This window comes from Kryptolebias marmoratus, linkage group LG2 (assembly GCF_001649575.2).
Source record: "Kryptolebias marmoratus isolate JLee-2015 linkage group LG2, ASM164957v2, whole genome shotgun sequence".
NCBI classification, from domain to species: Eukaryota; Metazoa; Chordata; class Actinopteri; order Cyprinodontiformes; family Rivulidae; genus Kryptolebias; species Kryptolebias marmoratus.
The window spans coordinates 19,494,752-19,512,397 of NC_051431.1; the positions used below are offsets into that span (position 1 = coordinate 19,494,752).

A 17,646-nucleotide genomic window follows, 5' to 3' on the forward strand; every position below is an offset into this window, starting at 1 on the left:
CACTCATCAGGTCCCAATCAACCCAAATAACTTAGCGAAGTTAAAAATGCATACCATGCTAGAGTTCAGGTCTCAGGAGGAGATATCACTGTGCTTTTTATGTCTTGGATCAATTATGGTAAAAATGTAATTTTAAATTAAATTTAATTCCTGAAAATCATCTCAAGACCCCAAAGTTTGTGTTTTATGACCCTCTGTGGGGCCCCAACCTCAACTTTGGGAACCACTGATCTCCTGTATGTCAAGTTCTGTTTTATGTGTCAGACTGTTTAGTTTTGATATTTTTTATAGATTGGACTAAAGAAATGGGAACAAACTGGTTTCTGCGACAGGCTGCTGGTCACGAAGCATCCAAAATGTCTCTTTATTGAGTTATCTGCTGCGTGTCGACGCAACAACAGTGTCTTTTTTTTTTTTTTTGCAAGGAACTCAGGCTCCTTGGGAGCAAATTTAAAGAAATTATATGAAGAAAAGTTTGAAAATATAGAAAAAAATCAGCATCTGGTTGCTATGGTCTGCATGTTGCCATAATCAGGTGGTGTTTCACAGGAACCAAAAATAAAATTAGTTCTCGCTCCAGTTACGGCACAGAATGGCTCACTTTTGTCAACAATTGATTAAAAAAAATGGGAAACTAACATTCCTTTAAATCTGTTAGCAAACACGGCGTGTAAATGTTTACACAATGACTCTCAAAGTTGTATTGTTAATGTGTGTTTGTGTAATAATTCTGTAAACAAAGAGTTCGAGCAGCCCCCGTCACTCTGTAAGGCCAACGTTAAATATTGAGACGTGCAAAACATTTATTTCAACAGAGTTGGGATTTTTCTTATCGAATAATGTTTTATTATTAATATTTGTAACATTCAGAAGTAAAGAAATTACATTCTCTGCTAAAATATAGTGAGTGACGAAGCTGAAACTGAGTGAAATTAAAATCGATCAGAGCAAAAGCTGAAATTAACAAAAGAAAAGCTAAAATTAAGACACGCAGCTAAAGGCTACTAAACTAAGCAAACAATGTAACTAACAGCTAAAATGAGCAAACAGTAGCTTAATAGCACACCTGTAGCTAAAACCTAAAAGTAGCAAAATGGTAGCTAAAAGCTAGAAATTAGGCAAATATACTGAAGTAGATTTGAAAGAGTGCTGTTTTTCCATTCATTTCAATGACAAAGGTAAATATTTCAACAAGTATAAAAGTTAGAAAGACCAAAAGTCACAGCTGTAATGTCCTGAAGGAGCTGAACGTTTTGACGTAGGAATTGTTTAAAAAGCTGAAAAGATGCTAAAGTAGTTACAGTCCAACCAAACGTACGACGGAGACTACGTATATATACGTATGAATAGGAAGGATGTTGTGTGAATGCTGACTCAGCACTGACGCAGTGTTAAACATGTCAGGACTGTTTGTAAAGAACTGAGCAAGAACCCTTTCAGTGCAAAGCGTTGACTGTTTGCTCTCCTTGGTGATTTTGTTGTTGCCCGTGTCTTTGGTTTCAGGGTCAGGACGACCTGCGGCAGGACGCCGTGATGCAGCAGGTCTTTGGCATGTGCTCCATGCTGCTGCGGCGAAACGCCGACACTCGGAAAAGGAAGCTCAACATCCGGAGATACAAGGTGATCAAGCCATCAAGTCAGGGATACGTGGCTTTTGTCTGTTGCTTTTGTCCAGACGCCGTCTCGTGCTGACCTCTCACCCTTGGCTGTCAGGTGGTGCCGTTCTCACAGCGCAGCGGCGTGTTGGAGTGGTGCTCCGGCACAGTGCCCATCGGGGAGTTCCTGGTGGATCCAAACAAGGGAGCCCACAAACGCTTCCGACCTCAGGACTGGACCAGCATGGCCTGCCGCAAGAAAATGATGGTATTATCTTGGAAAAAAAAAACTGCTGCTAAAAACATTTAATGAACCTGAACTGATTACTGACGGAGGGAAGAAAGCCAAACATTTAAATCAAGACCTCACGTTACCTGTTAGTGCTCAGATCGTGTGTTAGGGATGACTCTCAGCTACTACCACACCTAGGTTTAGCTCAGTATCTGAAAAACCAACAGAGGAAAATCCATTTTTATGTTTGCAAAGGCTGATCAGTTGTGGTGGCCATCTTGAATCGAATTGACTCCGACGGTTAATGGGTTATAAATGTGCATCCATTGATTACTTCCTGAAAGTTTCATTAAAATCCATCCAGTAGTTTATGAGATATTTTGCTAACAGGCAGACAAAGCTGCACACACATGCAGAGGCAATTACATGATCCCCTGCCTTTTATGGCGGTGGTTGATAAAAATTAGTATGTTTTTATGATTGATGGGATTTAATTGAACAATTTTTGGTTCTGAAACTATTTCTCGATAAAGTTCTTCTTCGTGCTTCAACCAAACAAACATCCTGTTGTTGTTTTGTTTTGTTTTGCTGTCTCTGCAGGAGGCTCAGAGGCTGGCATTCGATGAGAAGCTGGAGGCCTACGGTGAGGTGTGTAAGAAGTTCAGGCCGGTCTTCAGGTACTTCTGCATGGAGCGGTTCCTGGACCCCGCGGTGTGGATGGAGAAGCGGTTGGCCTACACTCGCAGCGTGGCCACCTCCTCCATCGGTACGCGGTCCCGGCGGTGCTGCTCCACGTGTTCTCGCCAGGTCCTCTCTCGTACAGTCGCGATTACCGCTCCTGTTTCCCCCCCCCACAGTGGGCTACATCGTCGGTCTGGGCGACAGACACATCCAGAACATCCTGATCGATGAACGGACCGCCGAACTGGTGCACATCGATCTAGGTACCCTTGAAATCTTTTGTTTGTTCGAAACCGATGACGTTTGATCGACGCTAACTTTCGTCTGGCGTCTCAGGCGTGGCCTTCGAGCAGGGTAAGATCCTCCCCACCCCTGAGACCGTCCCCTTCAGGCTCTCCAGAGACATCGTGGACGGGATGGGCATCACCGGAGTGGAGGGCGTCTTCAGAAGGTAACGGTACAGTGATGTAGTCTCATTACATTCCTTTTGTTTTTACTGCCTGCTTCTTTGTCTGTCTGTTAGCAAAATATCTCCTAAACTGCTGAACAGATTTTAATAAAACGCTCAAAGTAATTTTTAGATGTAAATCTCCAACTGACTGACTGTTGGAGTCAGCCCAATTCAAGATGGCTGCCACAGCTAATCAGCCTGAATTAAAACAAACAAGGCTGTAACAGATATTGAACTAAAACTTGGCGTGGTAGTAGCTGAGAGTCATTCCCAACGCATACTTTGAGATGCCGCACAAGTTACATAAACACCATTTTTTTGTTTTTCTAAGGTTTGACCCAAAAGGTTTAAAACTCCCCCCAATTTTTTTTAAGATGAGATCATCTCAGTTTAAAATTAAGCATGAAAGGTGACGGGCCACATGCGTTGCTATAAGGAATGCTCTGCTTTTTATTACATACTTATTTTAATGTTCTCACATTGAGGTTAACTCTGTAACTTGTAAAACATTTCAAAGCCATCTGTTATCCACTCTCATTTTTTTATTCTTCTAGTGCAGTGTTTATGTGTTTTTACATTTAAAATGTCATTTTTTTGCCATTTTTTACACCTTTCAGTTCTTGTATCTGCAAATAAATAAATGCTCTACATGTTAGCTGATGATTGTGATGTGTTTTTTGTTTCTTTTCTCTCTCTCTCTCTGGTCAGATGCTGTGAAAAGACGATGGAGGTGATGAGGAGCTCCCAGGAGGCTCTGCGGACCATCGTGGAGGTGCGATGGCGCCCGGGCCGTAGAGCACAGCACGCGGTCTCCTCTGCTGATGTTAAGTTCCTTTAATCGACGGGCAGAGCAGTGACTTTTGTCCTGTTTTCCGTGCCGTGCAGGTGCTGCTGTACGACCCTCTGTTCGACTGGACCATGAACCCCCTGAAGGCCTTCCAGCTGCAGCACGACGAGCAGCAGGAGCTCAACGCCACTCTGAACTCCACCATGGGCGGAGATGACATCGACAGCCATCAAAAATCCAGGTTGATCGAACAGAAGATGACATTTGTGCATAAAACACAAATTTAATCCTTTTCAAATGACAAAATAACCCCCTTTTATATTCATTTTTTTTTTATTTGTCGTCCCGCAGCGACAGTCAGAGCTTCAACAAGGTGGCGGAGCGGGTGCTGCTGCGGCTGCAGGAGAAGCTGAAGGGGGTGGAGGAGGGGACGGTGCTCAGTGTGGGGGGGCAGGTCAACCTGCTCATTCAGCAAGCCATGGACCCCAAAAACCTGAGCAGACTCTTCCCAGGATGGCAGGCCTGGGTGTGAACAAGCCTCCGCCCGCCTCTGCCAGCCATCGCACTTAAACACAAAGTCAGAGTCGGACCTCCGGCTGAGAAGTACAAACGGTGTGGCGAACGGTTTAAAGTGCAACGTTTTTAAAATGATGCAAATAATTCCTTATGTATTATTGGATTATATTCGTTCTTTACTACAGCTTTTTGTTTTTAGCAGTTCACTGAACGTTGCTTTATTCTGCAAATCATAAAGTGTCTAAAACAGGGAGAAGAATGAAGAATTACTTTTTTACTGATATGTATTTCATTTCTGCTGCTCTATAAGAATGTACTGTGCCATTAAAATATATTACAGATGTGCAGATTTGAGGTGTTTTTAATGCTCCCTGCCAAAAGGTGAAAGCTGGGTGATAATGTTTTTGCTATTGTCTGTTCATTGGCCTGTCTGGTAGCAAAATATGTCATGAACCACTGGACAGATTGTAATGAAACTTTCAGGAAATAATCATTTAGATGTTCCTTTTACATCTGATCCACTTTTAACGTTGACCCATTTCAAGATGGCTGCCACAACTAACTGAGTTTCAGAAACAGAAAAGTGGCTGTAATTCAGTCAGTTTCACAGATGTTCTGCTAAACTTCGAGGCAGTAGTAGCCGAGAGTCGTTCACAACACATACTCTAAGCGTGAGATCTCGCACAACTTTATTTTTAAGGCTTTACCAAAGTGGCTTCAACTTGGTCATAATTTCTCAACAAAAGTTGATCTTAGCATGAAAGGCAGCGGGCGATATGCATTCCTTTAGGAAATACAAAGCCCTTTAAATGTAGAATTGTCAAGTTCAAACTGCTGTTTCACAGAAACAATGTCACTGCCAAAAAGTGACATTGTTGTTCAGAACGTGAAGAAAAGCAAATTACTTCAATCTTAGATTTAATTTAACTAAAAATTTCATTCAAGTATAACAGGGGGGTCCAATCCTGGTCCTAGAGAGCCACCATCCTGCATGTTTGACTTGTTCCTCTGCTCCAACACACCTGATTTGAATCAATGGGTGATTAACAGGCTTCTGCAGAACATGAAGAGGTGGTTTAACCACTGAATCAGGTGTGTTGGAGCAGGGAAACAAGTAAAACATGCAGGATGGTGGCCCTCGAGGACCAGGATTGGACACCCCTGAAGAACAGCGTACCAAAATTTAGAAATCAATATAAAATATTGTGTTTAAAAAAATAAAATCAAAAAGCCTTTTCTCATTTTGCTGCAAAGGAAGAAAAGTTGGAACAGGAGTAACAAACTGGAGAAGTTTAATTGGAGGACTAGATAGGGCAGAGGCAACTACATGATCGCCCTTCGTTGCGGTGGGTGATAATGATTAACGAGGCTCTCTGTTAAATGGCTAATTGGTCGTGTTTGTACACTTCAGCCGACGATGGTTGAGGTCAGGAGTCTCTGCGGCTTTTATTTTGTGGGTTGAAAGCTAACACGTTTAGGGACAACTGATGTGGATCAGGGTGGAACAGTGGTGCAGTGGTTGCAGCAAGAATGTTGTAGGATCTCCTCCTCACCTCTGGCCTTTCTGGGTGGAGTTTCCATGTTCTCCCTGTGCTCACGTGAGTTTACTCTGGGTACTCCAGTTTCCTTTCACGGACCAGAAACATGCATGTTAGGTTCATCGGTAACTCTAAAATTGTCCCTCGGTGAGAGTGAGAGTGTGAATGGTTGTTTGTCTCTATGTGTCTCTTTGATGGACTAGAGACCTGTCCAGGGTGTGGGTGTCCCCCGCCTCTCGCACAGTGACGGCTGGAGACAGACACCAGCTCCCCGTGACCTGGAAAGGAGATGAGAATGGATGGATCTGGGTCACTTGTTTTGCAATGAAACTGTTGCTTATTTCAGCAAGACGTTGCCAAACAGCATTCTGCACCAACAGCGTGGTTCTGTAGGAGTCTGAACGGACCTTCTCAGAGAAAATATTTGATGCATTATGGAGAAATAAAAGCAAAAGGGAATACATTAAGATGGTAAAATACTTATAGAGCGATAACTACCCTCCAGATCTTTTTGAAGGTTCGTTGTCTTCCTTCAAACGTCTTGTATTTTGTACCTTTCCGTTAAATACTCATTTCTGACACACCCTAGGCAGAGACATTTAAACTGCCTCAGTCTGTGTATGTTTGTCCAGGAACTTAAAGGCCACGGGGGTGTGAAGTGAAGGAGTGGCCTGGCTGTCAGACACTCATCCAAACTCTTATATTTGATCCCAGGTGGAGCTGGACTGAGGAGAGATACTGGAGGTCCTAGTTCCTGCAGAAATGCTTTTCAAACGCTGAAACTGAGCAGACTCTTTGAAACCGGTGGTTGAAGACCCTTTCTCCCAGTGTTTGTCTGTTGAAGAAGCAGAAAATGGCAACAAATCCGGTAAGTTTTCATTTTGTGTTCAGTAAATTTAAAAATTTGCATTTGGATCCACTATGAATCTGCAGTTTTGGCTATGATGTGTGTGTGTGTGTGTGTGTGTGTGTGTGTGTGTGTGTGTGTGTAATGTGATGGCACTCTGGAATAATTGTAGTTTGAAATGCAAAGCTCTCAGTGATTCGGTCACCTTTTTCCTTCATCGTCCCCTGTAACGTTTCACCAACAGTATACGAACTCAGGCGCTTGTTTCATCCGTGAAGTCGACAAAAAGAAGCTGTCAGCGCTGAGCCGATCAGACGCTGCACCTCAGTTTGTTCACCGTCTGGCCCTGAACCCCCCACCTGAGATCAGCCACTCCAACCCCAAACACAAAGGTAATCCAGATCCACGATCCAGAACTTTAACACAACCACACTAAATCTGAACCACTATTAATCAGGGTACAGTTCAGCTGAAAGACAATAAATGAACAGTAATAAGTGACAAAACACTAGATACTCTCGCACATTACCTAAATAACGTATTTTAATAAATAACACCATAAAAATAATAATAAATGTTTAATAAAAATGACATATAATTCCAAATAACTGATTAAATTATTAAAAACAAAATTTCAGTGTTTGATTTCAACACCGAGAAGATTTTTTTCTACACTTGAAAATCTGAATGAAACTCAGAGCTTCATGTGCTTGAAACTGTGTGAACCTTTTATAAAAACAAAACAGTTTCTCTACATTTTTTGTTACAAAAATCTACTTCACAATGTAAATTAGTGCGTCAAAACCCCCAAGCAAAATGATTTATTACATTATTTAGTACATCATTAAAAAAAGGGGGAAACTGATTTGTGTGGAGAGTTTGGATTCAACGCCCCTGATGGAAATTTAACCCCGGCGTTGCTCCCCCACAGCGTTCAGCCAACAAAGATCACTCATGAGCAACAGTCAACAAGCTCACCAAAGACATGTCGAACATTTGCTGACGTTAATGTTTACGAGAACAACGACAGAAGACTGATTAACACCAGGGCTGCGAGAGAAAGACAAACCAGAAAACCTGGTGTGAACAAAAAAGGCACCAGCTTCTCTGAGCGGTTTGGACTAAAAGGTGTTAAACACTGAACAAAACACTGTATTTAAGTGAAGGAAGCTTGTCTAATTTGTGTAATATGAGCAGCATCAAAATCTGAGATTGTTTAGTTGCTTCAGAAGCAAAATTATAATTTTAAAATATATTATTGGCGTTATTTTATCAGCAAATTTGAGCCCACAAAATCAGTTTCAACAAAAAGTGGGCTTTACATGAAGAAAATCTGATCAAACACATACAAAGCCAATTTAGAAAAAGTTAGGACACTGTGTGAAATGTAAATAAAAACAAAACGCAATGATTCACAAATCCCATGAGTTAGAGTTTCACAAGACTGCGGAAAAACTGCACCTAAAACTATTGGAACAATTTCAGAATAATGTTTCTCAACAGACAATAAGAAGACTTAATATTTCAATATTTACAGCTAATAATACCATCAAAATATTCCAAGTTCAAAGGACCAGACTAAGTTTAAAAGTAGATGCTGTGATCTTCAGGCCCTCAGGCGGCTCTGCATTAAAAACGGCTCTGATTCTGTTGTGGCCATCACCCACTGGGGTCATGAGCCTGCAGGGAAAAGCAGGTGTAGAAACTGAACGAATGGATGGGGTAAGACCTGATAAGCTATAATTAAAAAGGCTGTATGAACTTTAAGGCACCGCTGTGTTAAACGAATATAGATGCAGAGAGGTTTCCAGTCCCAGCGTGTTGCTGTTTTCTCTCCCGTCAGATGTAAGGGACAGATGTGTGAAGTACACAGTGGTTTCTGTCATCTGCATGCTGCTCCTCCTGCTGGTGGCTGGAGTCCTCCTCGCTTATTACTGTAAGCACACGATAAACCCACACCATGTGTGATGAGCACATGGATTAATCTGAGTGAAATCTGCGTGCGGTCTGTGATGTTGTTGTTTCGTTCGTGTCTCCCAGACTCGTCCTCCTGCGTGCACGGGCTGCAGTGTGGGGACAGGAGCTGTGTGTGGGAATCTCAGTGGTGTGACGGCGTGAAGGACTGTCCTGCAGGCCAGGACGAGGCAAACTGTGGTAAGCTGCCTGAAACCCAAGATGAAGTGCAGAATAATGTTAATACAGGAACACTCCAGCCAGCTTTACCTTTACTCCACACAACATACACCACCAGTCCATAACTGGGCAATCTTGATGCTATTTTTACTTTCAAGCCTCTTACCCTTTCACTCTGATTATAGACTCCTATACTGATAGTTGAAGTTCATCAAATAAGACCATAAATCTTGAGATTTCTGTTCGGTCTCAGTGAGGCTGCATGGCTCCAGCTTCCTGCTCCAGATCTACTGGACTCAGACCAGAACCTGGAGGCCCGTTTGTTCTCACGGCTGGGGGGACCTGCAGGGACGATCGAGCTGCCAGGACATCGGGTTCGGCAGGTATTTCCCTTCAGAGCCGAAACAGTCGCTCAAAAGGTGCGCCGCGCACCTTCAGATGACTTTGCACTGAACTGTGTTTTGGCAGAGGCACGTACTTTAAATCAGGCCAACAGAGGGCCAGCTCCAACGACGGATTCCTGTCGGTCAAATTTGGCTCCAACCCTTGGACATCTGTACTGCAGCAGCTGGTTCCCAGGTTAGCCAGCTCTGAAAGACGAACTGAAACAACCCAACTGGAAACATGTTGCTCTAAAAACATTTTTCTCTCATTTCTTTGCAGCAAATCCTGTCCTGATGACAGTGTGGTAACCCTGCGGTGTACAGGTATACTATACATCAGTGGTTCCCAAACTTTTCTACTTTTACCTTACAAAATAAAAGCTGCAGAGACTTGTGACTCCAACTTTATTGTTGACGTATACAAACATTGCTAATAAGAACAGAGAGCTTTGTCAAAATTTATGCATAGGTTTTCATACATTTATGACCATTACTTTTTATTTTTTGTAACAATTATGGATAAATATGTTATTTGCAATTACTTTTTAAAGTTCATTTGATTTCTTTGCAACACCCCTCAATTGGTGTTTCATGACCCCAAGTGGGGTCCCAACCTCCACCCTGGGTCCCACTGCTGTACACCCACAAACACTCTGGAGGGATTTTATATTTCTGTTAAAGTAAAATGCCTTGCCTCTGCGTTTTCAGACTGTGGGAGCAGGCTGAACTCCAGCACCCCCGGGCCAGGACCCCAGCTGGCCTCCGTGGGGTCCTGGCCGTGGCAGGTCAGCCTTCAGGTCGCCGGTTCTCATCGGTGCGGCGGGGCCGTCATCTCCCCCCGCTGGGTCCTCACCGCAGCTCACTGTGTGGCCGGGTGAGTCCTCCTTCGGCAGCCCAGTCTTTAAAGCAGAGCCCTGATTCACCCTGACTCCTCTGCCCCTCCACAGGACCCCCAGACCTGCAGACTGGGCAGTGTACGCTGAAATCGTGGATCCATTAGGCGCTCTGTTTCATCCTGCGTACGCTGTGAGTCGCATCGTAGCTCATGAAGGATACGACAGCCTGACTCGACGGAATGATGTCGCCCTCATGAAGCTCTTCAAACCTTTGGACAGAACAGGTGTTTAAAGACAAAAACAATCAGCTGATCCACTGAGCGATCATAAAAAAAAATCAGGATTCTTGGGCAAATCAGATGATAAATATAGAACTATTTGTTGTAAGAGGTTGAAGCATTTAACATGTTTTTTTAGCAGCATCACTTTTTTTTATAAATAATTATATTTATCAGAACACACTTTTCTTCTGCAGCCTCCAGTGGTGTCAGACCTGTGTGCCTCCCAAACATCGGTCTGAACTTTTCTGTTCCCGAGACAAGTTGGATTACACATTTTAGTCCCACAGCGACTGGAGGTGAGAGGTTAACTTTGGTTATTTTCCCTGAACAACATCAGTGTTACCTGGGATAATCTTTAAGAACAGTCTTGACAGAAATGTTTTTTCAAGCTTTCTGTCAGCTGAGAGATGACGCAGCTCTCAGGTCTTATTCTTATTTCTTAAAGATTTTCAGATACAGTACAGCCCATCAGCTTCTTTGTTGTCCATTTGTCCACTTTTCTCCTCGTGTTTTAGACACACCCTGCACAGTATTTGTTCAAAGTACTTGACTGAAAATGAGAAGAAAAAAATAAATTCTTTAAAAGATCTGCAAAAACCCTAAAAACATGTTGATTAAGACCACTTTAAAACAAAGTGTGACTGCTTGGAAACAAAGTATAATGAAGTTGGGGCTAATTTTAAACATTTTGCTCAGTTTTGTCATGAAACCAGTTGGCGTCATTTGCAATGCTGCCACTAGATGGCAGCAAAGTCCAACACTTTGACTGTTTCTGTCTAAAATGCCTCAGACAACCTGAGCATCACTTTAAAGCAGGAGTGGGTTATTTTTCCTTTCCCATTTCTAGATGATTACACTGAGGGGGCCACACATTGAACTGAAACATGGACATGGTATGATACTATGAACAAAATCTTTGACTGCTTTGGAAATTTAAATATACAAACGAGCAAAAATACATTAAAATGCCAGGCAGATATGTTGACATACATGTTTAGAGGTTTTGTTTAAATAGGAAAAAGAAATAAAATACTAATTTGTGACATATTTAGGTCAAATCACAGCAGAATTCAAGTATAAATTGCTTGTTTTTTGACACAACAAATTTACTGCACAATTACAACATTTTAACATTTCAAGTTTTTAGTTTCTTACTTTTTTTTTTACTTGTCTGTTTCTGCCCTTTACAACCTTACTTACTCAGCAAAGAAATGTTTAGAAGTATTTTAGTCCAAACATCAGGAAGATGTTTGATTTCATTTGTCTTTAAAATTTATGAATAAAAGGCAACTTCTTGTCAGTTTGTTTCAAGTTGTTTTGTCTGTTCAAGCCAGATGAAAATAGTTCAAGGAGCCGTTCCTGGCCCCTCGGGCCTCATTGTGTTAAAGACCTGACTGTTTGAAGAGGACGGCGTGTGGCTGATAATTCAGCTGCTGTCTCTCTGACAGACTCCGGCTCTCTGTATCTGATGGAGACTCAGGTCTCGCTCATCGGCTCTGCGGAGTGCAACGGCTCGGCGGCGCTCGGAGGCAGGATGTCACCGGACATGATCTGCGCCAGAAGCACAGAACCTAGGGCCGGTGTGTGCCATGTAAGAACCAACACGTTCAAAAGGGTTCTATGCAAAACACAATACACTCGGGGTAGGCAACCCTGGTCCTCGAGGGCCACTATCCTGCATGTTTGACTTGTTTCCCTGCTCCAACACACCTGATTCAGTGGTTTAATCACCTCTTCATGTTCTGCAGAAGTCTGTTAATCACCCATTGGTTCAAGTCAGGTGTGTTGGAGCAGAGAAACAAGTAAAACATGCAGGATGGTGGCCCTCCAGGTTGCCTACCCCTGCAATACACACATTAAAAACCGCAGCCGAGGTTGTTGCACAGCTGATGCCAAAAGCCATGTGACTCCTTGTGGATACAAACTCATCTGACGCAGAAGAAGAATCTACTTCGCCTCTTTTTCCAACCACAAACAGATCAGTTTCTGTTCAGGAAAGAATTTAAAGTATTTTCATGCTTTTTGTTTATTTTTTTTAAATGGTAATGTGCTTTAAGGCACATGTCTGACAAGAACTGCACTCTGTTCCGGATGTGGCAGCAGATTTAACTGAACTTTTTTTTTTTTTTCTTATAACAAACCATTTATACAGTCGAGTCAACAATGAATGTTTAGTTGTAGCTAAGAGGAAGCAGATGACTGTGATGTCACAGCTCTGAAATCATTCAGAGCTTTTTATTGACCTAAGACAGGGGTGTCCAATCCTGTTCCTGGAGGGCCGCTGTTCTGCATGTTTTAGATGTTTCTCTGCTTTGACACATCTGATTTGAATGACTGAGTGATTCACAGGCTTTTGCAGAGCGTGGAGACCTGCTGGAGAGCAGGGTAACATTAAAACATGCAGGATAGTGGCCCTCCAGGACCAGGATTGGACACCACCGACCTAAAATCCCTCTTAAAAAAACACACACGTCGGAGTCGCTGTACAGCCCTTCTATCATCAGCATAAATCTGTAGTTAACCGCTGTTTTTGTTCATCCTGAACTCTGCCTCAGTCCGACAGCGGCGGTCCTCTGGTGTCCCTGAAACATGGACTGTGGTGGCTCATAGGCAACGGTATCTGGGGGGAACACTGCAGGGGACAATCTAAACCAGGCGTTTATGGTAACATCACGTTCCATCTGAACTGGATCCACCATCAGATGAAGGTAAAGGGCTAATATTGAAACTAAGCATGACCATTTATAGAGCATGACCACACCGAGGGCTCATTTAAGGAAACCCCTCCATACCAACACTTCCTGTATAATTAGCTTTTGACATCCTTTGGTGAAGGAAAAAGCAAAAAAACTCTGGCATGGCTTCATTGGTAATTAAAAATGAAAGGGCTGAAACAATAAATAGGCTTCTTTTGATCATATAAGTGTTGAAACTAAATTAGACATCTTTTACTGTTTGAGTGTTAATAGTAAAATTCCCGTTAAACTGGGACTTTACGTGAGAGAGAAAAGAAAGAAACTAGATATAAATATTCCAGTTTCTAAGCAGAACACTGTTGGAACAAGATAGATTTCTGTTTTCTGTTTGCAGAAGCACCAAGACGCCTGAGAAGAGGACCAAAGCTGATGAGTCTGAGGAGTTTTTGCACATTGCTGATTTAATATCTGTGTTATATATTTTGACAAATTATATTCTAATTAAACAAAGTGGGATTTGGCTCATATGTGCATTTCCTCACATGAACATCTTTTGTTGGGTTTAAAGCCGTTCAGTAACTCCAAACTTTTGCCCGTATTGTTGCTTCTCCACAATGTTTAACTTCTGTGTTGCGCTGCTTTTTTTCCAAGTTTCTGAGCCACTGAACTCCGGAAACGATCAAATGTTTCAGACTGATGTCAGACGAAGCACTTCACAGTATTAAATTTCAATAGTAGCTTAAATAACTTATGAGTAAGCCAACAATATTACTTTAGCAAAAATATTTAAACAAACCCCAACAGAATATCAGTCATCTCCAGAACTTTTATCCTGGTGGCAACTAATTGCCAATATTAAGGCAACATTCTCAGCAACACCAGCTTCGAAAATAAACAGTACCATAACAATAATTATACACTCTCATACGACATAGCTTTAATTTTGAAGCATGGGAGTTTCAACTTCCTGTGATCAGTGTGCGATGCTACAGCTAGCTCGTACGTAAGCAGAAGCAACAAGTTCATGCAGCTGTTTCCACATCTGTGCTCCTCTGAAACCAGTGCCACCGCTAACAGCAGCTCTGCTCAGGGAATCACATCTTTGCGCCACTTGTGCGACGTTACTGCTGGGTTTAGATGCAGTAACCTTCGGACACCATGAGGTGTAGCTGCAGCCTAATTACAGTAACTAATTACAAATAGAAACATGAACATTTGAAAAAGCTACGGGAATCAACAGAAGTTGTATCTGAGGGATATTTTATTTTTAAGACCCATCTGTTTAAACTTAAATCTGTACTGCAGTCAGCCTACAGGGGGCACTCTTGCTCTTTCAGCTTCAACTTTGGTGTTACGTTCCTGTGTTTAGCTGTCAGAACAAGTTGTGTTGCTTTCTGAGAATCTCTGCAGACCAAGCAACAGGTTAGCATTCAGCTGGACAGCAGCGGTACGCAGAAAAATGCAAAAAAAGAGCTTCATTTTCATAAATAATAAAAAAAAAGACCAAAACTGATCAAACTTAGGACCTGACTCCTCTTCCAACAAGGTCCAAAAAAAAAAAAAAAATCTAAAGTCTCAGTCTAAGAAACCCTCTTAAACTTTTGTCCACAAGTAGGAGCTCTTTCGGCTGCATGATCTACATAATAAGAGTGGTCATAATGTAATGGCTGACTGGTGTGGGATGGATGCCGTCCATTAATACAAAGTGTTACTCACAAATCACATGGAGTTTGTTTCACCGATTCCCAAAATATTTATTAATTTAAAATTTTATGTTGATTTGTCACAAGTTGTTTTATTTACAGAATAATTACGAGTTTTGGCACAGAAAAAAAAACAACTTACACCTATAAATAAGTGAACATAAAAGTATTCAAGTGTACCTTTAAATAAACAGTTGTCCACGTTCAGGGTTGGGGCAGGAGAGACAGTGTGGGTCGATTCACTAAAAAACGTCTTTTCTTGTCAGAACAATTTCTCATCAACTTTGTCTTTTTGTGTAGCATTTGTAACAGAAGATGTCTCTTGTGTTAAACTGCAGAATATTTAGCCAAGAAGTCAGTTTGTTCAGTTTCAGAGATCCTTTGTCTTTAGTGTTCCTTGTGTAACAAAAAAAAAAAAAAGTGCATATATATATATGTATATAAATTTGAACATTTGGCTAAAAGGCTAAAGATTTGGAACAACGTTCAAAGAAATGTAAATATAAATCTGAGTGTAAACAGATTTACATTAATCTACATAACAGACTGAGGAAGTGCTGATCGACGTTCCAAACAAAGTGCATTTCAGGAAGCTCGGCCTGCTGACACCGAGACGAAAAGGCACAGTAAACATTTGTCACTTCGCAGACCCCTACCAGCAGTAATTTGAACTTCGATAACGTCGGAAGCGCGGGACATCAGAAGGTCCAACAGTCTGATCGCAGGTTGGCATAAAACAGGATAAAGCTAAAAGACAAATCTGTTGCTTCCAGATTATTATCACTTATTTGCTCTGAAAATGTTGACATTTTCATCACACACACGCTGTAAAAGTGCTCCCCATCCGCGTGGTATTGATTGTCTAATACTTGCTGCTGGTGTGATGTCTCCTCTCGTTGCTCCGGGTTTATTTTATTAGTTTGGTTGATTTTGATGTTAGCCATGTCCTACATTTCTTTAAATATGTTTTCACAGCCTTAGAGGGAGTAAACTGAGCCCGGCAAGAAGGCTCACAAACTACTCATAGAAACAATAAAACTCTTAAGGTATGCATTTTGCCATTCGAGGAAAAAAAACAAACAGTTGTAGCCATAACCAAAAGGCTTATTAAGTGCATTATCATCAGTGCACACTCTTCCTCTATATGAAAGCATCTTCATAACGGTTTCATTGCATCAGGAATAAAAGATAAACCGCCGAGCAGGAAGCAGGAGCATACAGCCAGTGTTACCAGCTCTTATCAGAAGTGTTGTGGTGGATTTTCCCTTTAGAGGCAGTTGATCTGTCCGTCTACCTCCGCGGGTCAAGCTGACGAGAGCCATCTGAACTCGGTCTGTGATTCAGCATTAAAGGTCCTGACCCCCGCAGCCGTGGATGGGCTCGCTCCGCTCTGTCCGCTCGCCCGTCCCTTCGCCCTCAGTCACTTGATGCGATGCCGCACCAGCGAAGACTCGTCTGTGATCTCGCCGGAGCGGTCCCTGCACCTGCAGGGCAGCAGCAGCACGAGCAGCAGGACGATGAGGACAACGGCGCAGACCGCCATCAGGGCGTAGGAGATCGCCCAGAGAAGGGGCTCCTTCAGCAGCCTGCCGGAGCAGTCGGCCGCCACGTCTGCCGCCGAGAAGGGTCCCGCGATCTCCGACAGGGCCAACCCGTCGAGCACTGCGAAGAGAAACGAGCTTTAGTGCCGACTGTTTCAGCGTCACGAGACCACGAGGATGAGTCACGAACAAACCTCAGAGGAAGATTTACTCCGCTCAAATGGAAAGCTAAACTCAAGCTAGCTCATACACACATATACAGACCACTTTCTGGCAACTGATGAAGAACAACAATACAAAATCATTTAGAAAAATATAAACTGCTACTACTTGTAGCAGTTTTTATTTTACTACCTGAAAGAAGTGGGCAAAATCCTCACCTTCCTCGTTGAAACTGAAACATTTGGATTTCCTGAAACTCATCAATAGTTCTTTGTGTCTGAGTGCTCAGATCAGAGAATGAAGTTGGCAGCCATACTGTCACAAGCCCACATCTGCTTTGTACAGAGTTCGCTCCGTACGGAACAAAAGTGATCTTTGTATTTTACACAAAACTACTCTGTTTAACAAATTCATCTGCTGAGATTCTAAAATCCCGACTGAATGGATCAAATGAACTTCCTGTATTCAGAGCCACGAGGTATTCGTTTATCAACTAGTGCTAATTACTGCCCGCCGCCAAAAGGCAAAAGGTGTGCGACAATATTTTTGTGTGTGTGTGTGTTCACGTCTGTGTGCGTTTGTGTGAACCCTCACCTGCACAGCTGCTGAGAGCGAAGCCCAGCCTCTTCTGAGCGCGGTCGAACACCACGTAAAAGCCTTCCATGACCGTGGCCCCGATCACCAGGCCGTTAGCCGAAGAGGATATCCCGAAGCGGAAGCAGTCCAGCGTGCCGTCCACGTCTGTGATTGGCTGAATGTACAGCTGCAGAATGACACGACGGCAAGACCCGTGAATGTAGCAGCTCAGGAGAGAGACTGACAAGAGTATATTTATTTATTTCTTTGGTGTCGTGCTACCTGAGGCAGGATGGTAATGCGGAATGACTGGCTGGTGTTGGTGGCTCTTAGGTAGATGGACAGCTTCGGGAAAAACTTCCAGGGGTTTTCTCCCTTCATCCAGCATGCAAGCTTGGTGCCATCCCAGAAGCCTGAAGAAAACTCTTGGATCTAAATCAAAAAAAAAGGGGTGAGGGGGAGAAAGTGGAACAAAGGAAGACGGGCAAGGAGAGAGATTAAAAAGGTAAAAACTTAAGGTCAGTTTCATGTTTTCTTTCATTTACTTGCACTCTTTTTTTTTTCCTGCAAGGATTCAGGCACAGTTACCATAAAGCGTTCAAATCGACCTTGAGCGCACTTCCAAGAGGTAAAAAACGTGTACAGTGGATTGGAAGAAAAAGCAACACAAGAAGTACAACCCCCCCCC

The 17,646-nt window shown here is 42.7% G+C and overlaps 3 protein-coding genes across 5 annotated transcripts in view; 2 read left to right on the forward strand and 1 right to left on the reverse strand.

The window, feature by feature from the left end:
• atm (ATM serine/threonine kinase) overlaps nucleotides 1-4,609 on the forward strand; it is a 31,255-nt gene extending 26,646 nt beyond the window's left edge. Inside the window, exons 56-63 of one of the 2 annotated variants that reach the window (XM_017420133.3) lie at nucleotides 1,504-1,620; nucleotides 1,714-1,863; nucleotides 2,428-2,593; nucleotides 2,685-2,771; nucleotides 2,845-2,959; nucleotides 3,668-3,731; nucleotides 3,845-3,987; nucleotides 4,098-4,609. In XM_017420133.3, the coding sequence (XP_017275622.1) occupies nucleotides 1,504-1,620; nucleotides 1,714-1,863; nucleotides 2,428-2,593; nucleotides 2,685-2,771; nucleotides 2,845-2,959; nucleotides 3,668-3,731; nucleotides 3,845-3,987; nucleotides 4,098-4,278 (1,023 nt within the window). In that variant the 3' untranslated portion in view covers nucleotides 4,279-4,609. The remainder of the gene's footprint in view (nucleotides 1-1,503; nucleotides 1,621-1,713; nucleotides 1,864-2,427; nucleotides 2,594-2,684; nucleotides 2,772-2,844; nucleotides 2,960-3,667; nucleotides 3,732-3,844; nucleotides 3,988-4,097) is intronic. The other variant, XM_017420134.3, reaches the window with a different exon arrangement.
• Nucleotides 4,610-6,503: 1,894 nt separating this feature from the next.
• Nucleotides 6,504-13,497, forward strand: LOC108238135 (transmembrane protease serine 2-like). 2 transcript variants are annotated; one of them, XM_025006771.2, is made up of 13 exons: nucleotides 6,504-6,668; nucleotides 6,892-7,039; nucleotides 8,491-8,583; nucleotides 8,688-8,801; nucleotides 9,034-9,163; nucleotides 9,249-9,359; nucleotides 9,444-9,487; nucleotides 9,872-10,037; nucleotides 10,111-10,283; nucleotides 10,475-10,576; nucleotides 11,729-11,871; nucleotides 12,836-12,988; nucleotides 13,371-13,497. In XM_025006771.2, the coding sequence occupies exons 1-13, from the start codon at nucleotides 6,654-6,656 to the stop codon at nucleotides 13,386-13,388; spliced, it is 1,410 nt and encodes a 469-aa protein (XP_024862539.1). In that variant the 5' UTR covers nucleotides 6,504-6,653; the 3' UTR covers nucleotides 13,389-13,497. The 2 variants fall into 2 exon arrangements, 1 of the variants encoding a protein (XP_024862539.1); XR_003039314.2 differs by lacking the exon at nucleotides 11,729-11,871.
• Nucleotides 13,498-15,066: 1,569 nt separating this feature from the next.
• The window catches only part of bace2 (beta-secretase 2), a 13,752-nt gene continuing 11,172 nt past the window's right edge, over nucleotides 15,067-17,646 (reverse strand). Inside the window, exons 7-9 of the mRNA XM_017420004.3 lie at nucleotides 17,241-17,390; nucleotides 16,977-17,145; nucleotides 15,067-16,341 (exon numbers count right to left, since the gene is read on the reverse strand). Coding sequence (XP_017275493.1) covers nucleotides 16,100-16,341; nucleotides 16,977-17,145; nucleotides 17,241-17,390 — 561 coding nt within the window. The 3' untranslated portion in view covers nucleotides 15,067-16,099. The remainder of the gene's footprint in view (nucleotides 16,342-16,976; nucleotides 17,146-17,240; nucleotides 17,391-17,646) is intronic.